Below are 22308 nucleotides of genomic sequence, written 5' to 3' on the forward strand. Positions count from 1 at the left end.
CTGATGAAGTTCATTCATTTTGTTGGTAAAACGTCTAAAACCACTGAGACGAATGTAAAGGCTTGATTGCAAAATGGAGTTCTTTCAAATTTTGCGGTCTCTGTGAGCTTTTTCTTACGCAGTACTGTGACGTTATTACTGTGTCAGCTGCAAATCAAAACTGCTGATGTCTAAAACAGCTGCTGGTGAATCATTCCGTGGCATCCTGCGTCAAACTCTGTACACACTATCAGTCAGAAGTTTGGACACACCTTCTCATTTCATGTTTTTATTTATTTTTATGCATTCATTTTTACTGCTTTCTACATTGCAGATTCCCACTGAAGACATCAAAACTACGAAGCAAGATATATGGAATTATGTCGCAGACACACCTGATAGTAAGGAAATGAAATACTTAAGCCTTTGTGACAAATGCATGGACTTGTTTCTCTGCATCACTCTGAGACAGGATGTTCCTGATTTTTACAATATTTCTCCAGTGAAAAATAGGAAGTCCTACAGATTTGTTTGATGTGCGAGTTAAAAGACATGTCCTGGTTAAAGATAACGCTGAGGTTCTTCACAGTAGAAATGGAGGCCAGAGCGTTGCTATCCAGTAACTATATGCTTTGAAAGTGAGTTTCTGAGATGTTTGGGGCCAAACATAATGAAAATGAAAGCAAAATAAAGAAAAACCATTAAATGAGAAGGTGTGTCCAAACTTTTGAATGGTAGTGTATATGTCAAATTAAATAAATGATATAAGTAAGAAAGCATCTAACAATAAGTCAAACCCATTTTGAGAGACTTGAAGCTAGTTTAGACAAATCTGCTTTCTACCTGCAGATTGAAAATGAACAGAACACACCTGGAAACTCAGCAATTAGTCTTTTTAATAACAATCTTTATGACACATTTGCGAAAGAGGTCAAGTATAAATCATGAAACGAGGCACCAAGCGAGGCACAATGACAGCAGGTTAAACAGTGAAGTTCATTTTTGTTCATTTACTCTCGTAAACCTTTATGACTCACAAAACAGGAGGCAGAACTCTTCAAGCTCAGGCTAGAGCCAGAACATGAGGTTAGTCTTTGATTTGAACAACCTTCATAGACTCCAGCCTCAAAAGAAAACACATCCTCGCCTGTTTTTCACATCATAAATAATGACACAAACTCTTTTTTTTATTGCATATCAGACTCAAAAACATTGAGTCTGTAGGATTTCTGATGCAGCTTTTTGTTTTTTCCCCCAAAAGATTTTCTGATACGGAAGCAGATTTGTGCCAAAATAAACCAAGACGCTAATTTGACTGAGGAAAAAAAAAACTATTTAAATTTTGATAATGCGTGTTTTTCACAGTTCACTCAGCATCTTTTACCATCACTGTCGGCTTCTCGCTGCCTGACTTTTCGATCCACATTGGTTAATTTTGCTAATTGGCTAATACTCAGAATCAATAAACACCCCCTGCTGCGTCTAACTTTCTATCAGAGTGTAAATTACAGATTTAATTAACACCAAATTCCCAATACAGCTGCTTTTAGCTCATGCTTATGGTGATTTCAGGATATTAACGGCACAGAGGAGCAGTTTGGTAGTGACCGCTGGCTAATATGTCATGCTAACGGACAGCGTTTCAGTCACTATGTCACACTTGTTTCACTGTCTGACAAGAGAAACTGTAAAATATGTAAATGTGAACAAGATTTTTTGGAAATTGGGCTGTGTTATAATAAAATTAGCTCAGTGAGCAGGAGAATAGCGAAAACGCAGACACTGAAAAACTCATTAGCAAGTAGAAAACAAAAGAGTTAGCACAAAGCTAACAAAAGGGCTAATCGATATATGGAAAATGTCTCCCTGTTAGTTTTCTGATAGGTACCACATTTTGGTTAATAATTACATTTTTTATAGTCAGATTTCACTTCAACATTCACTGACGGTAGCAAGAGTTTGTCAAACTGTTGACAAGTCTTGCAGCCTTTGTGATTTGTGAATTCCATTGGTCCAAATTGCATTTTGGAATCAATGTATGGGTCAGTCAAAACCAACAGTGAGGGTAAAAGCGATCAAAAAAAGTCCCATAATTTGTATGAAAGTTATAATTTTACTGTGATGTTACTTTTTTGCATTCAATTCTTATTTTTGTTTAATATTTAGGAAGTTTTGCTTCATTATGGTGGCACAAATCTCAGTCTTCCAATGACCCTTTCGAGGAAATAGTGCAAAATCAGGAACTAAAGGAAGTCCCTTTATCACATCTCTGCTTTGAAGAACTCCAACACCATCATTTTGTCAACATAATCAAACAATACAACGTCCACCTCTTGTCGTCATGGCAACCGGTGTTTACTCAGTGTGCGAATAATGTCCCACCAACATTTAAAAAGGTGGAGTTATGCTGCCAACTCAGTATATTTCAGTGGAACCGTTGCGATCAGTGGATTGGATCTCGATGTCGAAGTAAATTAGTGCAGTTTTTCTTGTCGGGTTCAGTTCTGCTGACTCACCCTAAGGCACTTTGATGGAGGTTTAAGAGGATGGAACATCCAAAATAGAGGAAGCTGAAGAAACCTCCTCTGTAGAATCTCTCTGAAGGCTGTTTTTGATGGAAATAAAGGACCTACTTCAATATAGGTACTTCTGAAAAACCACTAATGAGTATTTGTCCTCGTCTCGTAGCAGTTTTTTCCTCCCTAATATCACCATCAATGACAGAAAATTCCTGAAAATGCTTCGTCCTCTGCTGCAGACATGCTGCTCAGTAATAGTTCCTATTACAAGTTCCTGCAGTAAAACTATGATTTATCACCTGTATTGCCTGATTCGGGTTCATCTAAACTCTTCTGTTGCAGGAATAAAACACTCTACTGCAGAGATATACGAACAATGGTCTGTATACGTCTTTATACGTCAGTTAATGGTTCATTTTCTCTCCAATGAAGCTTTTCTTAGTCAAAGTGGTCTGTGTTTTGGAATAAAATCATCAGACGTCATAAATTCACCATCTGGAGCCAAACCTACACCACAGACGCTGGTTAATTTAGTTTCACTGCTGTCTGGAGAGAGCAGGACTTAAAGCTCCACTGCAAACTACCACAGTAGCTCCTGGACCATCAGAAAGTGCTTCAGCTTGACCTTCTCGGTAGTCTTTCAAGATAATTCAGACTCTCGTGAGATTCCAGCAGGTTTTCAGAATCAGAAGAAGCTACTTGTAGGGATCTCCACAAACAAACAGTTCAACTTCAGATCCGTTGCTGCTCTATCAGGGCTCAGCAACCCTTCATGGAGGCGCTGAAAGTATCGTCTGTTCAACGTCAACATGCGCAGTCTGGAAAGTAGCTGTAGACTCAAAAACAAGCCAAAATAGTAACTTTAAAGTGTACGCTGTGATCCTTTAATAATAAATCCTTTAAGCGACTTCCTGTTTCCAAGAAGCCCTCCGTTCCTCTTCAGTGTGTAGCCGTGTGCGTGTTTGCCTTGTTAGTGCGTTGTTAGTTTAGGTCGTCATTTCTGTTGGTTCTCAGGTCAGCCGAGTCCCAGTCTGGAGGTTTGACTGTCCGTTGGTGCCGCCGACAGCGAACGGGCTGCTTTCATTCAGGTTACTGTCAGCTGCTGCATCTGCAAGATCAGAAACAGAGTCTAAAGGTTAGAAGATGTAAAAACGGATGCAACAAATTCTTATGTAAACACGAGTTTTTCCTCATTTCTCAGCTCACACGTCACTCAGAGCTGTAAGATTTTCAGAATACACGTTTGAATTGCATCAAAAGTTTACACTTTGTTGAGTGCACATGTAGTTTTATACAGTTTTTGTCAACTTTTCTCAGAGCTCTAAGCAGTTTCTGAATGTTTTATTTGCTCCTGTCACATTTTTCCTCACTGTGGGCTCATTTTTTACTGCGACATAAAGTCCTGCACCTCTATGGAAACTCAAAAAGATCTTTTGTGCAGTAAGACGGTTATAAAGTTACATAAAGACAAAACATAACCTGAATTTCTTTGATGATTAAATTAAACACCTAATCAGATAATTCAAAATAATGGTCATTGGAATGGTCCATTTGATTGATGTAAAGGAGAATAAGTGAGTTTTCAGACAGAATGATCTTCAGTTACTCTCCGGCTCCATCTAGTGTCTGTTTTTATTATCTGACCTTTGACTGAATGCAGCTCCGTGATCTCGTCTGGATCATTTCTGGGCTTCGGGCTTCTTCCTGCAGATAAAGGAAGCAGAAAAATGTCTGAAAGAGTGAATAAGAAATTAAGCATGAAGTAAAAAAAACATTTTGTTCTAAATCAGCTGGACACAAATAATTTTGGCCTAATTTAACACAGCAGATAAACATATATAAAGCAGACTGAAAACTTTGACTTCATTCTGTGCGTTTTATTAGTTTTTATCTCTTTTTGTTCAGAGTATATTATTCTAAACTTTTTACTTCCAGAATAAGTTTTTTGCTTCTGTATATATTCACAGGTTCTTCATAGCATTTATTTGCAACAAAATGTGGTTCAGTTTGATGGAAAAGTAGATTTTCTTTACAGTTTAATATAAAATCTGATTAAAAACTGTCATTTACTGTTTTGTCTGATGAATATTATGATTATTACCCAGAGATTGGCTCATTTACTTTGATATCTATTAAATTCTTAGTCAAAATCTGCATTTTACTTAAATAAATAATACCAAATAATAAAAGTTTAAAACCGGACATCTAAAGTACTTCCACACACTTCTACTTTGAGTCTCTATTTCACTTTTCACTCAGATTTAGTCCACGTCTCCATGGTTACCTCTCAGCTTCAGGTAGGCCAACATCCCAGCTAGAGCCAGAACCAGCCCTACGATCACCACGGCGACGATCCACCAATGAGATTGATCATCTGCTGGGCTTCGTATACCTGCATGTAGAGATACACACTTATTTACAAGAAACAACAACAGTTTTTTCTTTTCTGTGGATTTTCAGTCTGTTTGTTAAAAGTTTTTATGATGTTTTATTTGTTCTTTGATGGTGTCGTCTTGTGTCTGTTCACCTCCAGCGATGGTGACTTGGCTGCGTTCGGTGTGCAGGCTGTGCGGCATGGAGAACTCGCAGATGTAGCTGCCGCTGTGCTCCGAGTGTTTGGGGTCCATCAGTCGCAGGGATCCGTCCCCGAACGGGACCCTGAAGCCGTCCAGCTCCACGTGGTCGTCCCACGACGGCGACGAGACGCTGTGGCCCGACCGGCTGTCGTAGCTGAGGATGGGGGCCGGATCCTCCTCGCCATTGGAGAAGCTCCAGTGGAGCGATGGGCTGCTGAGGTAAGCCGGAGAGCTGCAGGGGATGGTCAGGTCCCGGCCCTGACTGCCTCGAATCTCTGCAAGAGAAGAAGAAAAACAGTCAACATGCTGCACTTTACTGTCTAAAAACGAGTCATTATTTATACATTTACATTATTGCTCTTTTAAAATTAGGAGCAGCCTGATAAAAAATGAAATACTGTGCAAAAAACTCCACCTGATATGACATGAAGGAGAAAAATCTAGATAAAATCGCCAAAATTACAGTTTTAATCAGAATCAGAAACAGTAAAAACAGAGAAATTATCCAATTTTGAAACTTTCTAATGGTTCTTAAACGAGTCGTGTGTGACAAACAGTTCTGTCAGGAAAAATACCCAATAATAATCTTAAAATTGGGATTTTTCGTCAAAATCACTTTGGCTCTACCTTTATAATATTGTAATTACCACTTGGTGGCGCCAACTCCCTGAAGTTTTTTTTGTTGTTCACAGCAGAATCAGTCACGGTGTCTCGGTTTATTTATTTCCTTAAAATTTCCTGTTTTATGCACTTTTATTTTATGTAATTTTATTTATAACCTGACTGAGGATCTGGAAGAAGCTGTTTATTTAAAACGAGCCTTTTAATATAAAGAGACTTTGATGAAAAATCACAATTTTAATCCTAACGTCTGATTTTAAGTGATGTTTATTTAAATGACTGCACTTTCATTTATTTAATTTTTTCCAATTTTTTTTCAGTTTTATTTTTATACTTTTTTTTAGCAGTTTTCGTCAACTCAGTTTTAATTCTTCTAATAATCTGGGCGCACTTCATGCAACTTGTCTGTACTGTTTTTAATTATTATAGTTTGTTATTATTAACACAAAACATTCTACCATTTGCAATAATATAAATAATAAATAATAAAATATTGAGCAAACTGATGAATTGATAATACACAAACTCTTCTTAAAATCACATTTAGCTTTTGAATTTAATTCATTACCTAAATTCTGACTACGTGTTTTATTTTATTTTACTTCTTTTCCTTTTTTTTGAATATGCAGTGAAGCACTTTGAATAACCTCTGTGTATGATTATGGAACATAGAAATAATTTTGCTGATAGAAATGCAGGTCACATGCGATTTGCTTGAAAACACTTAGAAACCTGAGAATTAGCAGAATTTTTCGCTTTTTATAGTTTCTGGCTCTGATATATGGTGTAATTTTGGTGATTTTTTTAAAAATGAAATTTTAGCCAGTTGCTCTGATTAAACTGTAAAAGGGAGACTGACTGAAGTCCACAGTGGATTTACACTAAAAACAAAAGGGATTTTAGAAGCAGTTTTTCCTCCTTCAGCACAATGAAGCTTACATGTTTTTACCTCTCTCCCTGAGCGAAGCCGTCCAGGCCGGCCCTCCGTAGGAAGTGGTGACCTTGCAGATGTAGATGAGGTCCGGCCGCCCGTTGAGCATCTTAAGGCGGCTGTCCACCATGTACAGGCCCTTCTTGTCGGCCTGCATCCGTGTGACAGGTCGGAGGTCCTCGAAGGTGGGCGGCTCGGTCGCCCAGGTGACCCGAGGAGGCGGGTAGACGTCCCGGACCGTGCACTTCATCTCCTCATAGCCGCTGAGCCTGGACAGCTCCAGGAACAGGCCCTGGATCGGCGCTGCACACAGAGGTGTTTGTAAATGCCAGCGCTTAAAATAGAATCAGTCTTATCAGGACGACATTAGAGCGCTGATAGCAATAATATAGAAGCACAAACGGTTCCTGCAGCACTACTGTGATATTTCTGTCTGTAAAAAAGGTAGAATAAACAAGAAAAAGAACTCAGAGAGCGCAGTATTCCACCAAGGTCGTATCATTTCTGACGGATGAAATCTTTAAAAAGACTGTACGTTATGTACAGATACTGAATCACATGACCTAAATGTGTGGCGGGCAGTGGGAGCTGATGGGACTCAGAAACACCCCCACGATTTAATCAGTTGTTAATCGAATGACTGAGCAGTCTTGGCAGAGTACTGCGCTCTCTGAGTGCTTTTCTTGTCTTTAAAATAAATCGGGCAAAAACGTCTACCTAAACCACAGAACCTTGCAAAATCTCAAAGCTCACGACAAAATAGCTCCACAGATACCTTACAGACATATAAAACCTTGAGTCCACATAATACAGATGTTTAGCTGACAGTTAAAGCCAACAGATGTGATATTAAAGCCGCTGAAAACTTAAAAAAATGTTCATAAAATCCTTAAATAATGAAGGAGTAATATAACGTCTCTAATTTTGAAATGTTTTCAATTAATGTGTCTTATGCTTCAAAAAGTTTCAAATGATTCAAAACAACCCATCCTAACAAAAACAACACGGTTAAAATGTCCTAAAATAAAGTGGATTTTTCAGCTCTGAAGCTAATTTTAATTCAGCTTTTGATGCGGCACCAAATGACATTCAGATTTGACTAAACTAAGTTGTTTGTACCCAAGACACAAATTGGGTTGGAGTTGAGTGAATATTAGTGGAGATAATCATTTTTGAAATGTAAAGATTTTTAGTTTTTTGGGACTTTTATTATTTTAATTTCTGTATAAAAAATCTACATCAGCTATTGACATGATTCCAACTTTTTTGTGATATTTCTGAGATATTCAGGAAAAAAGCGACTGCTGAGGCCTTAAAAGAATCACTGAAGTTGTCAAATTAAATCCAAGCCCACGCACACCTCTCTGGTATTTCCTGGTGTGTCATGGAAAACCCCTGCAGTGACGCCCTGCTGTGTCACCATAGCTGTTAAATATCTGTAGAGGAAGTGTGAAGGAGGTTCTGCCCTGATTCAACATCTAGTCATTTGTAATGCAGATTTAAAGCAACAGTCATTGAAATTTTCCAGCAGAGAAACAAGTTAAAAACTAACCCAAGAAGTCTACATATCACGGTTAAGACCCCACAGTGTTTCAAACATTACAACTGAAACCCTGTGAAGCTGTATAAAATGCAGGAGGAGATCTTCAGCAGAACCAGGCTCAGGGAGAGCAGACGTCTGCCTCGACTTTTTACAATTGATGCTGTAAATAATAACAGCATCTTAAAACTGTATTTTCCCAATTTTGTGGCTGTAAATTGTGCTGTCTTCCTTCTTTGTCACTATTCTCACAATGTTATAGTTTTTAATTGTTGCCATATTCCACGTTTTTTCGGTTTATTTTTACTGCCTAAATCACCCAGTGAGTACAAGTGAAACCCTGAAGTTGTATAAAGTGAAGGAGGAGATCTTCGGCAGAACCAAGCTCAGGGGGAGCAGACATCTGCCTCGACTGGTCGGGGTGAGATCAGATGAATCCACTCGTTAAGGAGCTCACCTTCCACCTTGAGGATGACCTTGGCGGTGTGATTGCCCTTCTTGGTGTGAACGTGACACCTGTAGGTGCCTCGGTCCTTCAGGCTGCTGCTCCTGAGGACGAGGGTGGCGTTGCCGCGGGTTACCAGGTGTGGGGAGACGGAGGCTCGTTCGGCGAGCTCCTCGTGCTCGACGTGCTCGACGTGCTCTTTGCTGCTGCTGCTGTCGCTGCTGTCGTCGTCGTCATCATCGTCATCGTCGTCGTCGTCGCTCCGCTCGAACTTGTAGACGACCACGTCCTGCCGGAACCACTCCACGGTTTCCTCGCCGCCCGGCTGGAAGCTGCAGGGAAGGGAACACTCCTTGGAGACGAAGCAGGTCACAGTGACGTCTGGAAACAAGACGGCAAGACCAGAAAAAGTAAGTTAAAGTTATGTAGCAGGACGATATATTGTCACTGGTGCAAATTTTGTTATCAGGGTTTATTTTATTGCAGTTCTGCATCGTACTTTATCTTTTCAGGCACTGCATTTCTTGTCATTTTGTGTTGCCTGTGCAGTTTCTCACAAAAGTTTTATCTTATTTTCTGTCCTGTCTGAGGTTTTTAGGTGAGCTAAGAGGTGCACCATACAGAAAATGAAAACGTTCATTTTATACGCAGTTTTTCTTAAAATATCTGTTTGTATATTCAAGACTGAGAAATGGTAAATCATTTTATGATCCTACTGTGTTTGTGCAGCGGTCTGGTGTTTCTTGTTGTGTGGGAAGAAAAGCTGGTTGTCATGTTCACCGAAACACCAAAACACAACTATTACACAATGGCCTATCAGATATCAGCATCCCTCTGCTAAAACATGGAAACCTTTGTTTTCTGGAGATGTTTCCTTCAGTCAGTTCACATTACAAACTTAATGTATTACTTTACTCTGAACTGGTCAAACGAGACGAAAACAAAAGATGTGTTCATGCTCATCTGTCGTCCACGCTTTTCATCCTTATATCCCCCGTTTACAAAGACAATAAAACACGTTTTAGAAAGCAAATGTAGATCTGTAAACTGCAGGTTAGCAATAAAACAAATGACATATAAAAACAGACTTATTTAATCACAAAACGTGTAAACTAGAAACTGTATGCTGATTGGATGAATGAAGTCAAACTGTATAAAAGTTATAAAAGTTTCTTGACGTTTTTTAACTGAAATTCATTTTTTCAATTTACAAATTTCCCCAATTTTGTTAAATTACGGACAATAACTAATAAATTGCATAAGTATTTAGTAAGTATTTACTTGTTTACCCAAATAAAAACAATCTCAAACTGTAAGTGATGTCTGAAAAACTATAAAGTTAAATTATATATATATTTTTTATTACTAAAAACTAGTGAATAACTTTGCAGTTATTTTGCTAAAAAACAAAACAAACAAAAACAGGCTAAAACTGTAAATAATGTCCACATAAAAATTGAATATTTTTGAAATTGATAAAATTACATTTTTTTATTGTATTTAAATGAGCAATCTTATGTACGTCTGTGTGCAAAAAAATCTAAATTTTCAGGTATTTGCTGCTACTTTCAGTTTTTTATATTACTATTCCGCCATTTTTTAAATTTTATTTTTTTCTGCCAGACAGTGATTTTGCAGCTTTTCCATTAGGAAAGAAAATGAGAAAAAAATATAAAAATAGAAAAAAAAATACTGGTTGACCTAAAAATGATATTTTAAAAAATCTTAAAATATTTTTTTTAAAAATAAACAGGCCACAATTTTATTCATTTTTAATTTAAATTTTTATTTCATTTACATCTGTTTTAAAAAATAAGTGTTTTACAAATATTTGCTGTTACTTTCACAGAATTTTCATGAGATTTTTTTCCTTTTTTTACAGTGCATGATTGTTCTACTAATAGATCCTGATGTCACTACGTGAGGAAAAATCTGCTCTTTTGTGTGTAAATATGTACAAATGTCGACCTCCTGAATCATCTCTAATGGAATAAAGGTTCAACAGGAAGTAAATATTTATGAAAATAGGCAGAAACTGTTCACAAGTGAAGAATGAGCCCAAATAAATCCATCAGTGTCCATGATGTCCATGCCTTTGTAGAGTAAAGCATCGTTGGTGTCCACAGGGGAGACTGATGAAATCATCCTGTAAGTATATTGACCTAGAATGACGTTTTAGATTTGTTTAATCCCTGAACGGCAGCTCATGAATATCAAATTAAATGCGCATCTCTGCTGTTTCTCTCTTGTTTGTACAGTATGTGCTGCAGAGTGTTTCACAGCTGGAACGGTGAACACATGTGAGGACAAAACGGGAATTCGTTGGCATTTTCCACTCAGCTGAAGGTGAGTTATTCATCAGTGACGAAGACATTACACCAGCATGAATTACACAAAGGGGGAAATCAAACCGAGTTCTTGGGAAACACTGGCAGGAAACCCAACCTCAAAACTTTCTAGTTCTTACTCGCCTGTTCTACCAGTTTTGCTGAAGTTTCCTGTGACATGTTTGGCGTAAAACCCAAACACCACGGCCAGTTTAATGCAACCAAACCGCATCCAGCGTCCACATCTGAGCCTGAAGTGGTGAATCATGCAGGTTTGGTCGTTTCTGTTGCAGTTTCCCAGCAGAAGCGGGTAATCTAATCTGTAAATCCTGTTAAAAAAGATGAAAGGCAGTCCTGTCTCAACACTTTAATTCTCTGATTAACATTGATTGACTCAGATTGGGGGGAAAATCGACTTAAAGGAACCCTGCTTGAATAGAAATGTAAATATTGATGGATAGCCGAAGGGTGCTTGAAAGGTTTGTAAAAATGTGCATCCAGTGGTCGATTTATTCAACAGCCAGTAAGTCAGATCAAAACAACAACCAAAAAATCAACGAATGCAGCTTTAAAACAAATCTTTTCCAGTTTTGCCACATGACTTTAATCTGAAATTTTTTGCTAATTTGACGTGTCAAAATGGTGATGTGACAAAACCTGGCGTGCATAAAGGTTCATATCTAACTTTGGAGTTTCCTGCTTTGTGAGTTTCCAACTTTTTTTCCTGAAAGTTAGTCCCATACAAGTGACTTCCTTCTCATTTATGCTTTAAAAACAACACATTTCCTCACTGGAAGTTCAGACTGAGGTGTTTTTTATCGTCTGTCGGTGCTACAAGGATCCAAATTGCTCTAAACTAGTTGGGAAGTTCCAGCTTTGTGCAGGATTTCTTACCTTTTTGCCCCACCTGTCCATCACTACGAATGATTGAGGTTATATCTGTGTCTAGAAACACTTTGATTCATAGAAATGTTTTCATAGATTACCTCTGAATTCCACACACACCACAACCCGCTCCCAGAAAACCACTCTGCTACTTATACGCTCCTGGTTCCCTCCGACAGGTTCAGGCCGGGCCACGCTTGGAAGACATTCGAGCCAAAACTGGATTCAGAGAATTGGTTTCGTGCCAGACGGTATTAGATTATCCTTTGTTTGCACGTCACATCTTTTCACATCTGTGTGTTTGCAGAAGTGTGTGACAGTTACTGGCATGACAGCGGATGAATAGCTGCAGGGATTACACACGTGGACAAAATTGTTGGTACCCCTCAGTTAAAGAAGGAAAAACCCACAATTCTCACTGAAATCACTTGAAACTCACAAAAGTAACAATAAATAAAAATTTATTGAAAATTAAATAATCAAAAACAGCCATCACTTTTGAATTGTTGATTAACATAATTATTTAAAAAAACAAACTAATGAAACAGGCCTGGACAAAAATGATGGTACCTCTATAAAAGATTGAAAACTATTTGACCAGAGTGACATGATTAACTCAGGTGTGTCATTTAATTGACATCACAGGTGTTTCCAAACTCATAATCAGTCAGTCTGCCTATTTAAAGGGAGACAAGTAGTCACCCTGCTGTTTGGTGAAAAGGTGTGTACCACACTGAACATGGACAACAGAAAGCGAAGGAGAGAATTGTCCCAGGACATCCGAAAAAAAATGATAGACAAACATCTTAAAGGTAAAGGCTATAAGACCATCTCTAAACAGCTTAAAGTTCCTGTGACAACAGTGGCTCATATTATTCAGAAGTTCAAGACCCACGGGACAGTAGCCAACCTCCCTGGACGTGGCCGCAAGAGGAAAATTGATGACAAATTGAAGAGACGGATCGTTGGAATTGTATCCAAAGAGCCCAGAGCAACCTCCAAAGAAATTAAAGGTGAACTCCAAGGCCAAGGTACATCAGTGTCAGATCGCACCATTCGTCGTTGTTTGAGCCAAAGTGGACTTCATGGGAGACGACCAAGGAGGACACCACTGCTGAAAAAAACTCATAAAAAAGCCAGACTGGAATTTGCAAAAATGCATGTTGACAAGCCACAAAGCTTCTGGGAGAATGTCCTTTGGACAGATGAGACCAAACTGGAGCTTTTTGGTAAGGCACATCAACTCTATGTTCATAGACTCAAAAACCAAGCATACGAAGAAAAGAACACTGTCCCTACGGTGAAACATGGAGGAGGCTCAGTAATGTTTTGGGGCTGCTTTGCTGCATCTGGCACAGGGTGTCTTGAAAGTGTGCAAGGTACGATGAAATCTGAAAACTATCAAGGCATTCTGGAGAGAAATGTGCTGCCTAGTGTCAGAAAGCTTGGTCTCAGTCGCAGGTCATGGGTCTTCCAACAGGACAACGATCCAAAACACACAGCCAAAAACACCCAAGAATGGCTGAGAGAAAAGCGTTGGACTATTCTAAAGTGGCCTTCTATGAGCCCAGATCTGAATCCCATTGAACATATGTGGAAGGAGCTGAAACATGCCATTTGGAGAAGACACCCATCAAACCTGAGACAACTGGAGCTGTTTGCTCATGAGGAGTGGGCCAAAATACCTGTTGACAGCTGCAGAACGCTCATTGACAAATACAGAAATCGTTTAATTGCAGTGATTGCCTCAAAAGGTTGTGCAACAAAATATTAAGTTATGGGTACCATCATTTTTGTCCAGCCCTATTTCATTAGTTTGTTTTTTAAAATAATTATGTTAATCAACAATTCAAAAGTGATGGCTGATTTTGATTATTTAATTTTCAATAAATTTTTATTTATTGTTACTTTTGTGAGTTTCAAGTGATTTCAGTGAGAATTGTGGGTTTTTCCTTCTTTAACTGAGGGGTACCAACAATTTTGTCCACGTGTGTAATTGTTGCGGTTCTTTCGGCGCTTCACTCGCTGTTGTGACGGCGCTCATTCTCACAGATGTTCGCTCTCGTCCTGCTTTTCTTCTAAAGCAGCGTTGACAGCAGCGTTGCTCTGACTCACAGATCTGACTCACACCCATGTGACGATGTTTACCTGCCCGACAGCCCGACATCGCACACCGATGTGACATTTGGTGCCCTTGCAGAAAGTTTAACGGTGACGCTGAGCAAACACATTTCCTCCAAGTGCGACCTTACGCATGCTGTTGTTTGATTTAGCGCCGTACAAGCTTTAACAGATAAACCAGCAGATTAATGCTTTTAAATGAGATTACAAACAGGCGATAGCGCTGCACCAACACCACGTTTCCAGACTGAGCTCAAACTCCTCCACCTTGAACTCAGAGGTGGAATCTGCAGAGCGAGTCAGCAGGTTTTATATTCCGTCATTTTGACATGAAAGTTGATTGTTCAGCTTGAATATGGAAAAACTCAACGAAACTCAAGGTCCTTTCAAAGGCAAGAATATCTACAAAAACCAACTGGAAAATAAACCACGAGTTAAGATTATGGTGTGAAATTGTGACATTGTTTGGCTTGGGGATTGTGGTCCAAAAGACTCGGTGATGCTTGAGTTGCATTTTGTATTTTAAATTTATTGACATTACTTTGTGGAAATCTGTCTTTACTCTGACATGAAAGAGTGTTATCTCTAAGGTAAATTCTTGCCAAAAAAGCTAGCTTAAATTCAGCACAATTCAGAGTTGAAAAGCAATAAAAAATGGTCAGTACTCATGATATGTTTCTCAGGAGCTGGTTTAGCTTTCGTCAACATAGTTAGACTTATCTGCACAGCGCTGTGTCAACACTGCAGAATGGTCTGACAACGCCTCATTATCCTTCTGCTACAGAGGGAATAACATTCTGGTTTGTTTGCCTTTCTTGAAACAAAACATTGTCGTCTTAAAGTACGCTAAGTGGTGCCCCATGCAGGATCGTGTTTGGAAAAGGGAACTTGTTTAGGTGGAACATTTGCAAACAAGGAGGCAAACAGTGTGGTTAAAATGTCTGTTTATCCATCAAAAGAATCACGCAAACCAAGGTGGATGTTGTTGTATCGCAGTCCTATCTCAGAAAATAGGTTGTTATACAAGTACTGAATGAAATTGATTTATGAGCTTCCTAATCAGTTTGTCTTTGCCATTTATTTTGTTGCTTTAGCGCCAATAAATCATATATTCGATGGCAGCAAACACTAACCGAGTAGTTTTAGTGCCTAAACATACACACGTGGACAAAATTGTTGGTACCCCTCAGTTAAAGAAGGAAAAACCCACAATTCTCACTGAAATCACTTGAAACTCACAAAAGTAACAATAAATAAAAATGTATTGAAAATTAAATAATCAAAATCAGCCATCACTTTTGAATTGTTGATTAACATAATTATTTTAAAAAACAAACTAATGAAATAGGGCTGGACAAAAATGATGGTACCCATAACTTAATATTTTGTTGCACAACCTTTTGAGGCAATCACTGCAATTAAACGATTTCTGTATTTGTCAATGAGCGTTCTCCAGCTGTCAACAGGTATTTTGGCCCACTCCTCATGAGCAAACAGCTCCAGTTGTCTCAGGTTTGATGGGTGTCTTCTCCAAATGGCATGTTTCAGCTCCTTCCACATATGTTCAATGGGATTCAGATCTGGGCTCATCGAAGGCCACTTTAGAATAGTCCAACGCTTTTCTCTCAGCCATTCTTGGGTGTTTTTGGCTGTGTGTTTTGGATCGTTGTCCTGTTGGAAGACCCATGACCTGCGACTGAGACCAAGCTTTCTGACACTAGGCAGCACATTTCTCTCCAGAATGCCTTGATAGTTTTCAGATTTCATCGTACCTTGCACACTTTCAAGACACCCTGTGCCAGATGCAGCAAAGCAGCCCCAAAACATTACTGAGCCTCCTCCATGTTTCACCGTAGGGACAGTGTTCTTTTCTTCGTATGCTTGGTTTTTGAGTCTATGAACATAGAGTTGATGTGCCTTACCAAAAAGCTCCAGTTTGGTCTCATCTGTCCAAAGGACATTCTCCCAGAAGCTTTGTGGCTTGTCAACATGCATTTTTGCAAATTCCAGTCTGGCTTTTTTATGAGTTTTTTTCAGCAGTGGTGTCCTCCTTGGTCGTCTCCCATGAAGTCCACTTTGGCTCAAACAACGACGAATGGTGCGATCTGACACTGATGTACCTTGGCCTTGGAGTTCACCTTTAATTTCTTTGGAGGTTGCTCTGGGCTCTTTGGATACAATTCCAACGATCCGTCTCTTCAATTTGTCATCAATTTTCCTCTTGCGGCCACGTCCAGGGAGGTTGGCTACTGTCCCGTGGGTCTTGAACTTCTGAATAATATGAGCCACTGTTGTCACAGGAACTTCAAGCTGTTTAGAGATGGTCTTATAGCCTTTACCTTTAAGATGTTTGTCTATCATTTTTTTTCGGATGTCCTGGGACAATTCTCTCCTTCGCTTTCTGTTGTCCATGTTCAGTGTGGTACACACCTTTTCACCAAACAGCAGGGTGACTACTTGTCTCCCTTTAAATAGGCAGACTGACTGATTATGAGTTTGGAAACACCTGTGATGTCAATTAAATGACACACCTGAGTTAATCATGTCACTCTGGTCAAATAGTTTTCAATCTTTTATAGAGGTACCATCATTTTTGTCCAGGCCTGTTTCATTAGTTTGTTTTTTTAAATAATTATGTTAATCAACAATTCAAAAGTAATGGCTGTTTTTGATGATTTAATTTTCAATAAATTTTTATTTATTGTTACTTTTGTGAGTTTCAAGTGATTTCAGTGAGAATTGTGGGTTTTTCCTTCTTTAACTGAGGGGTACCAACAATTTTGTCCACGTGTGTATCCAAGCATCTACCATGTAGTTGGCACTGATTAAGCTCCAACCAGAGCTTGATATCTTCCTAAAGCTAACCCTTTATTTTGGTGCTTAAACCAAACAGCGAGTGAAAACCGGTAGTAAACATCAGTGAGAACTAAACTCAGTTCAAAGAATAACAGACGTGTTTGTCAGGGTGCCCCTTTACTAGTTGAAGGTTTTCTAGCAGTTTTTCTGACTTCACTGCAAAACCTACTTTATGTGCTTCCCGTTTCCTTTTCTGTCAGTTATGTGGATGCACCGTAAGTCGTAATTAACACACAGTTGAAACAATGGCACACTTTGATAAAGCCATAAAAGTGAGTCACATAATGTTCACGTAACCAGGACCTTGGAACCGGTTCATCTAAACAGAATGTAGTTATTGTTGAAGCGATCGATTACGCCTGAGGGTTTCCTGCTGTGATAAGGCTGAAAGTCTTAAGACAAAAAAGTCACATTTGACTCTAACATGTTTAGTTAGTTGCACAGTGACGCATATATTTACACTGAAAAAGAAGACAAATGAATAAAACGGTGTAATTTTATAGCCAGCGGTGAAAACAAAAACAAACAAATACTGAAATTATGTATGAAGCTTTTTTCTTTTACTGTCCACACTGACATTAATCCTTTTATTATGAGATTTTACTGCATATTATCTACGTCTTTATTACCATTTTTGTCCATAATATGTACATTTTGTAAGACAGCAAATATCTGCAAAAATTTTGACAAAGTTTTTTTAGAATAAAAATGTAAATTAATACTTTTCTCTATGATTTTAGTAGTTATAATCTGTAAAATTACAGTTAAAATATATTTACCACTTTTCAGTCTTTAATAATAATAAGCGACTGTCTGTAAAAAGATATTTTACATTGCAGTGTAATTATATGGTTAAACGTTATAAAAGAATGAATTATATTACTTTTTGCAATACACAGATCTGTAATGTAGCCATTAGTGGGTTTTTTTTGTTTTTTTTTAAGTCAAAATGTACATTAATGCTTTTTTTAAAATTATTTTGCGACATTTTATGTGTAATTTAATAAAACTTGGAATGTATATCCATATATATCTCTCTTTTTTAATCCTTAATATACATATTTTTTTTAAAAACACCAAATACACAGAAAGTAGAGTTTTAAAAATTTGAAAACAGCAAAAATAGTTTAACTTTATGTTCAAGCATTGTAAAAGTTTTGCTAATTTTTGATGTTGCCACTACGTACGGGTTTGTTTTTTAAAGTCAACATGTAGATGAAAACTTTCTGTGGCTTCATTTTGCTAGATTTTACTTTTTTATTATTATTTTTAAAATGACTTTGAAAAAACTTTAAAAAAATTCCTTATGTTCATTTTTTTTAATATAACAGCAAACACTTCTATAATATAGATTTTTAAAATATAAACACGATTAAAACATTGCGTAATTTTACGGTCAAGTGTTGTAAAAGAATTTATAAAAATACAGATTTGTGATGTGGACGTCAGTTACAGCCTGCACTTTCTTACTTTTTCCAGTGGGTTTACTCGTTATTACATGTAATTTAACAAACATAAACATGAGTAAATTTAGCTAAAAACACAGGTAAAAGTGTTTTTGGAACCCTCATTTTTGCAGTGTAGCTAGTTATAGCTTTAATTTTCTGTCTTATTTCAAAGCGGAGCTGTTTAGATTAGAGTAAAACCTCGACAGATGTGAAGCAGCAGAGTCAAACGTTCTGTCAGCGGTCAGGAATGACTGAAAACTGTGAAAATCAGACCAGACAGCGTTTTTCCTTCAAGGTTTTTGCAGCTTCCATTCATGACAGAATGTTTCCATCCTGAGGTCATCCTTGGGATTAAATTCAGAGGAAAAACCATCTGAGAGGAACTCTTTAAAAATGCTCAGAGTTGGTTTTTTTCCTCTACAAACTGGGTCTTTGTGTGGGGTCCTGCAGAGGAACCTTTACATCCCTCCTGCAGACGGATCATTGGAGCCGCCGGACAAAGAGGCGTTTGTGTCCTACCTGGGGTTTTGTCCTGCAGGGAGAAGCCGATCCACAGCAGGAAGCAGGTCCAGGTGAGTATCGAAGACATGGTTTCCTTTCAGCTGCAGACGGCCTTCAGTCCATTCTCCTTCCACTGCGCTGACTTCTTTCCACTCTTCTTTCCCTTCTGGCAGGTTTTCCTCCTTGGATCTCTCTGGGTGGTTCTGGCATCACACAGATACAAGAGAGAGAGGGAAAAAAAGCATAATTAGAGGCACATTCCTGCCGATGTGGACACAGGAAGGTAGAACGTGACGGAGCACGTGCACAACTCGGGTGTGATCCTTTGATGCTTCGGGGAGGATTTCCTTTTCATGGCCACAAAAACCAAAATGAAAGTGAGATTTGCAGCCCTTTCATCCACCGCAACCCCCGAAAACCTTCTTCCTTTTGTTCTCCCTCAGTCCTCAGTGTCATTTCTCCTCCACTTCCAACCTTTGTTTTCTATCTCCTGATAAGAATAAGGATCCACGTGGCTCTCACACTATCTCCACACCATCTCCAAAACAAACACAGCTGAAATTCACTTCAAAGACGTTCAGAAACCTGCTCGAGGGAGGAAAGTGGTTTAATGATGAGGAGGTGATGAAGTTCTTGTCACGGCGTGTTTACGTTGGTTCTTCCTGCGTTCTACCTGAAGACAATCCCCTCTTTAGGTTTAAACACCACAGAAGAAGAACGTGATCTCATATTTACTGATGATGAAGGTTTGTTGGCTGAAGAAGAAGAGAAACACTTGGATGTTTTCCAATAAAAGGACTAAAAGTGCGGAAACAGTGACACAACAATGTTAAGATGTATTTTATAGTGTTTACTCTGTAGTATTAGGATGTCCTTTATAGGGTAAAAATTATTTTAAAGTGTTAAGATGTATTTTCTAGCGCGGAAACTTATTTTTATAGTGTTAGGATGTATTGTACAGTGTTTTAAAATGTTATTTTATGGTATTAAGACATATTTTCACATGTAAAGATGCATTTTCTAGAAATTAACACACACATATCAAGAATTACAATACATTTTTATATTATTAAGACATATTTTCTAGAGTAAGGACGTATAATTTATGGGGTTAAGACACATTTTCTTGAGTTAGGATGTATTTTATAGCGTTAGGACGCATTTTATAGTGTCAGGAAGTATAATTTATAGTGTTGAGACGTATTTTATGGAGTTCAGACGTACTTTATTGTGTACAGACGTAATTTATAATGTTGGCGTGTTTACGTTGGTTCTTCCTGCGTTCTAGCTGAACACAATCCCCTCTTTAGGTTTAAACACCACAGAAGAAGAACGTGATCTCATATTTACTGATGATGAAAGTTTTTTGGCTGAAGAAGAAGAGAAACTCTTGGATGTTTTCCAGCAATAAAATGTGCAAAAAAAAACACCTGGAAACTGTTTCATGTTCACAGGTTAATCTGACAATTGATGGACATAGTGTAGTATTATTAATACTTTTGTGTTTTTTAGTCTTTTGTGTAATTTTTGTGTTTTTAGCATCTTTTTGTGTCAGTGTTTGCATGTCTCATGTCATTTTTTTGTGCTTTTGTCTCATTTTTGCCTTTGTGTCAATTTTTACATCCTTTATGTCATTTCTTTGTCTTTTTGTGCTGTTTTGGCATCTTTCGGTGTCTTTTTTGCCATTTTAGCATCATCATGTGGCCATTTTTTCATCTTTTGAGTCATTTTGTTGTCTTTTTGTGGCATTTTTGCATCTTTTCTGTTAATATTTGCGCGTCTTGTGTCATTGTTTGGTCTTTTTGTGTGTTTTAGCATCTTTTGGTGTCATTTTAGCATCATTGTGTATCATTTTTTGCATCTTCTATGTTGTTTGTTTTGTCTTTTAGCGTCGTTTTAGCAACTTTTGTGTCATTTGTTGCATCTCTTGTGTAATTTGCTTGTCTTTTTGTTGTTTTAGCATCTTTTTTGTCCTTTTTTATATCTTGTGTCATTTAAGCATCATTGTGTCTCAATTTCTTCATATTTTTGTGTCATTTCTTTGTCCTTTTACGTCGTTTTACTGTCTTTATGTGTAATTTTTTGTATCATTCTGTGTCATACTGAACAGAAAACATTTCTTAAATCGCTACATGGTTGTTCTGTTTCCATAGAGGTTTATTTAGAGACTTTAAATTGCAGTGAAAAATGAGCCAATAGTGAGTAAAAATGTGACAGGAGGACATAAAAAACTATGTTCCAATAACTGACCTTTGTTGTACAACATCTGTAATTAACTAGACTTTATCTAGCACGTAGAACACAAGAAACTGCACTAATAAATTCAAACTATATTGTCTCAGCCGCCTCTAAAATATACACCAGCAAACTTGTGTAACTTTATTTTGTTAGATTTATTGTCTGCATCATCTTTTCCAAAGAAACACTATCAGTTTAAATGTGAATTTTTGCTTATATATGCTTTTAAAATACACGCTGTGTGTATGTTTGGGCAGGTTTCCAGATTAAACACACATTTTAATGCAAAAACGAGACAATAAATACGAATAAAAAGCCCCAAATGCATTCTGATGAAGGTATCAGTGCCTCTTCGTGCTGCTAAATTAAGTATTTTCTTGAAATAATTCGACAGGGCAGTACATTATTAGTATTATTATTATTTCTGACAGTTGCGTAGAGCTTCTAGACGTCAGCCTCTCCTAGGTTACCTCAGGTGACACTTTCAGCATGCAGAGCAGTAAATAAAGGTAAAATCTACCCACTTCATTTGATTTATGAATGAAAATCTGCTTTAAATGACTGTTCTGAAGGAGAGCATTGAAAAACAACCTTATTTTTAGAGCAAAAACTGAAAAATGATCAGTTTGGACACTTCAAAGACTTTCAAATGTTCATATAAATCTTCTTTACAACAACTTTGAAGGGTGAATTACTTATCAAAGCTGGTCTAGTGTCATTAAATAACAGGAAAAAGGCAAAAACTTACAGAAGTTTCCCATCATCAGCAGTGAAATCCAACTTTTTTTAACAGAGAGAAAAGACCACGCTGAGCTGCTACAGAGCTGTAATTAACCCCATCTGTGTGAAAGCTGGAAACAGAGAAGAAAAGAAAAGAAAAAAAACCCTCAAGACTCACAGTGGCTTAGATGAAAGCCAGCAGAAAGAGGAAGAAGAGCCAGAGCCTGCCGCTGCCTCCAGAGACCGAGTGTCAGCCTGACTGGATCAACAGGTTATTTAGAGAATAGGCTGCGCTCGTGCACGCGTTTGGCCGTGCACACGCCCCTCTGGATGGGTGGAGTTTGGTGGGGATTTGGCAAAGTCAAAGCCAGGGAAATGTCAGAGGGGATCATTTCTGTTTTAGCGCCTGCTCTGTACCTTGAGTTATGTCAGACACTCCGACACCTGCTGAGGCCAAACGCAAACACGAGATACCGCTTCGTCGCTTTTCTCACCTTTAATTGGGGCGTAAAATACACTAAACAAGCCACGCAAAGACAAATCTGACCTCATGTTTCCTTTAATTCATTATTCATTACACAGAAACTCATGTCGCCTTTAT

At 38.1% G+C, this 22308-nt stretch overlaps 1 protein-coding gene and 1 long non-coding RNA gene across 2 annotated transcripts; one reads left to right on the forward strand and one right to left on the reverse strand.

Annotated features, from left to right (window-relative positions):
- Positions 1–858: 858 nt before the first annotated feature.
- On the reverse strand, positions 859–21977 carry hhla2b.1 (HERV-H LTR-associating 2b, tandem duplicate 1). Its single transcript, XM_051940723.1, has 8 exons — positions 21886–21977; positions 18768–18952; positions 8624–8992; positions 6645–6929; positions 5026–5349; positions 4783–4890; positions 4143–4202; positions 859–3606 (listed from the first exon to the last, which is right to left on the reverse strand). The coding sequence occupies exons 2-8, from the start codon at positions 18835–18837 to the stop codon at positions 3509–3511; spliced, it is 1314 nt and encodes a 437-aa protein (XP_051796683.1). The 5' UTR covers positions 18838–18952; positions 21886–21977; the 3' UTR covers positions 859–3508.
- On the forward strand, positions 10457–19045 carry LOC110969119 (uncharacterized). The gene is made up of 4 exons (XR_002596937.2): positions 10457–10759; positions 10870–10957; positions 18699–18820; positions 18923–19045. It is a non-coding gene; the product is annotated as an uncharacterized LOC110969119 (long non-coding RNA).
- Positions 21978–22308: the final 331 nt, after the last annotated feature.

The sequence above is a fragment of the Acanthochromis polyacanthus genome, chromosome 20 (assembly GCF_021347895.1).
Source record: "Acanthochromis polyacanthus isolate Apoly-LR-REF ecotype Palm Island chromosome 20, KAUST_Apoly_ChrSc, whole genome shotgun sequence".
Lineage (NCBI taxonomy): Eukaryota > Metazoa > Chordata > Actinopteri > Pomacentridae > Acanthochromis > Acanthochromis polyacanthus.

Bases quoted from the DNA above. Each gene is read 5' to 3' on its own strand.
- hhla2b.1 (XM_051940723.1), bottom strand. From the start codon at position 18,837: ATGTCTTCGATACTCACCTGGACCTGCTTCCTGCTGTGGATCGGCTTC. The intron at 8,993-18,767 runs GTAGGACACAAA...TCTTGTTTCCAG, and splicing joins CCTGCAGGACAAAACCCCAG to ACGTCACTGTGACCTGCTTC. The intron at 5,350-6,644 runs GTAAAAACATGT...CTTCTCTTGCAG, and splicing joins GGCTTCGCTCAGGGAGAGAG to AGATTCGAGGCAGTCAGGGC.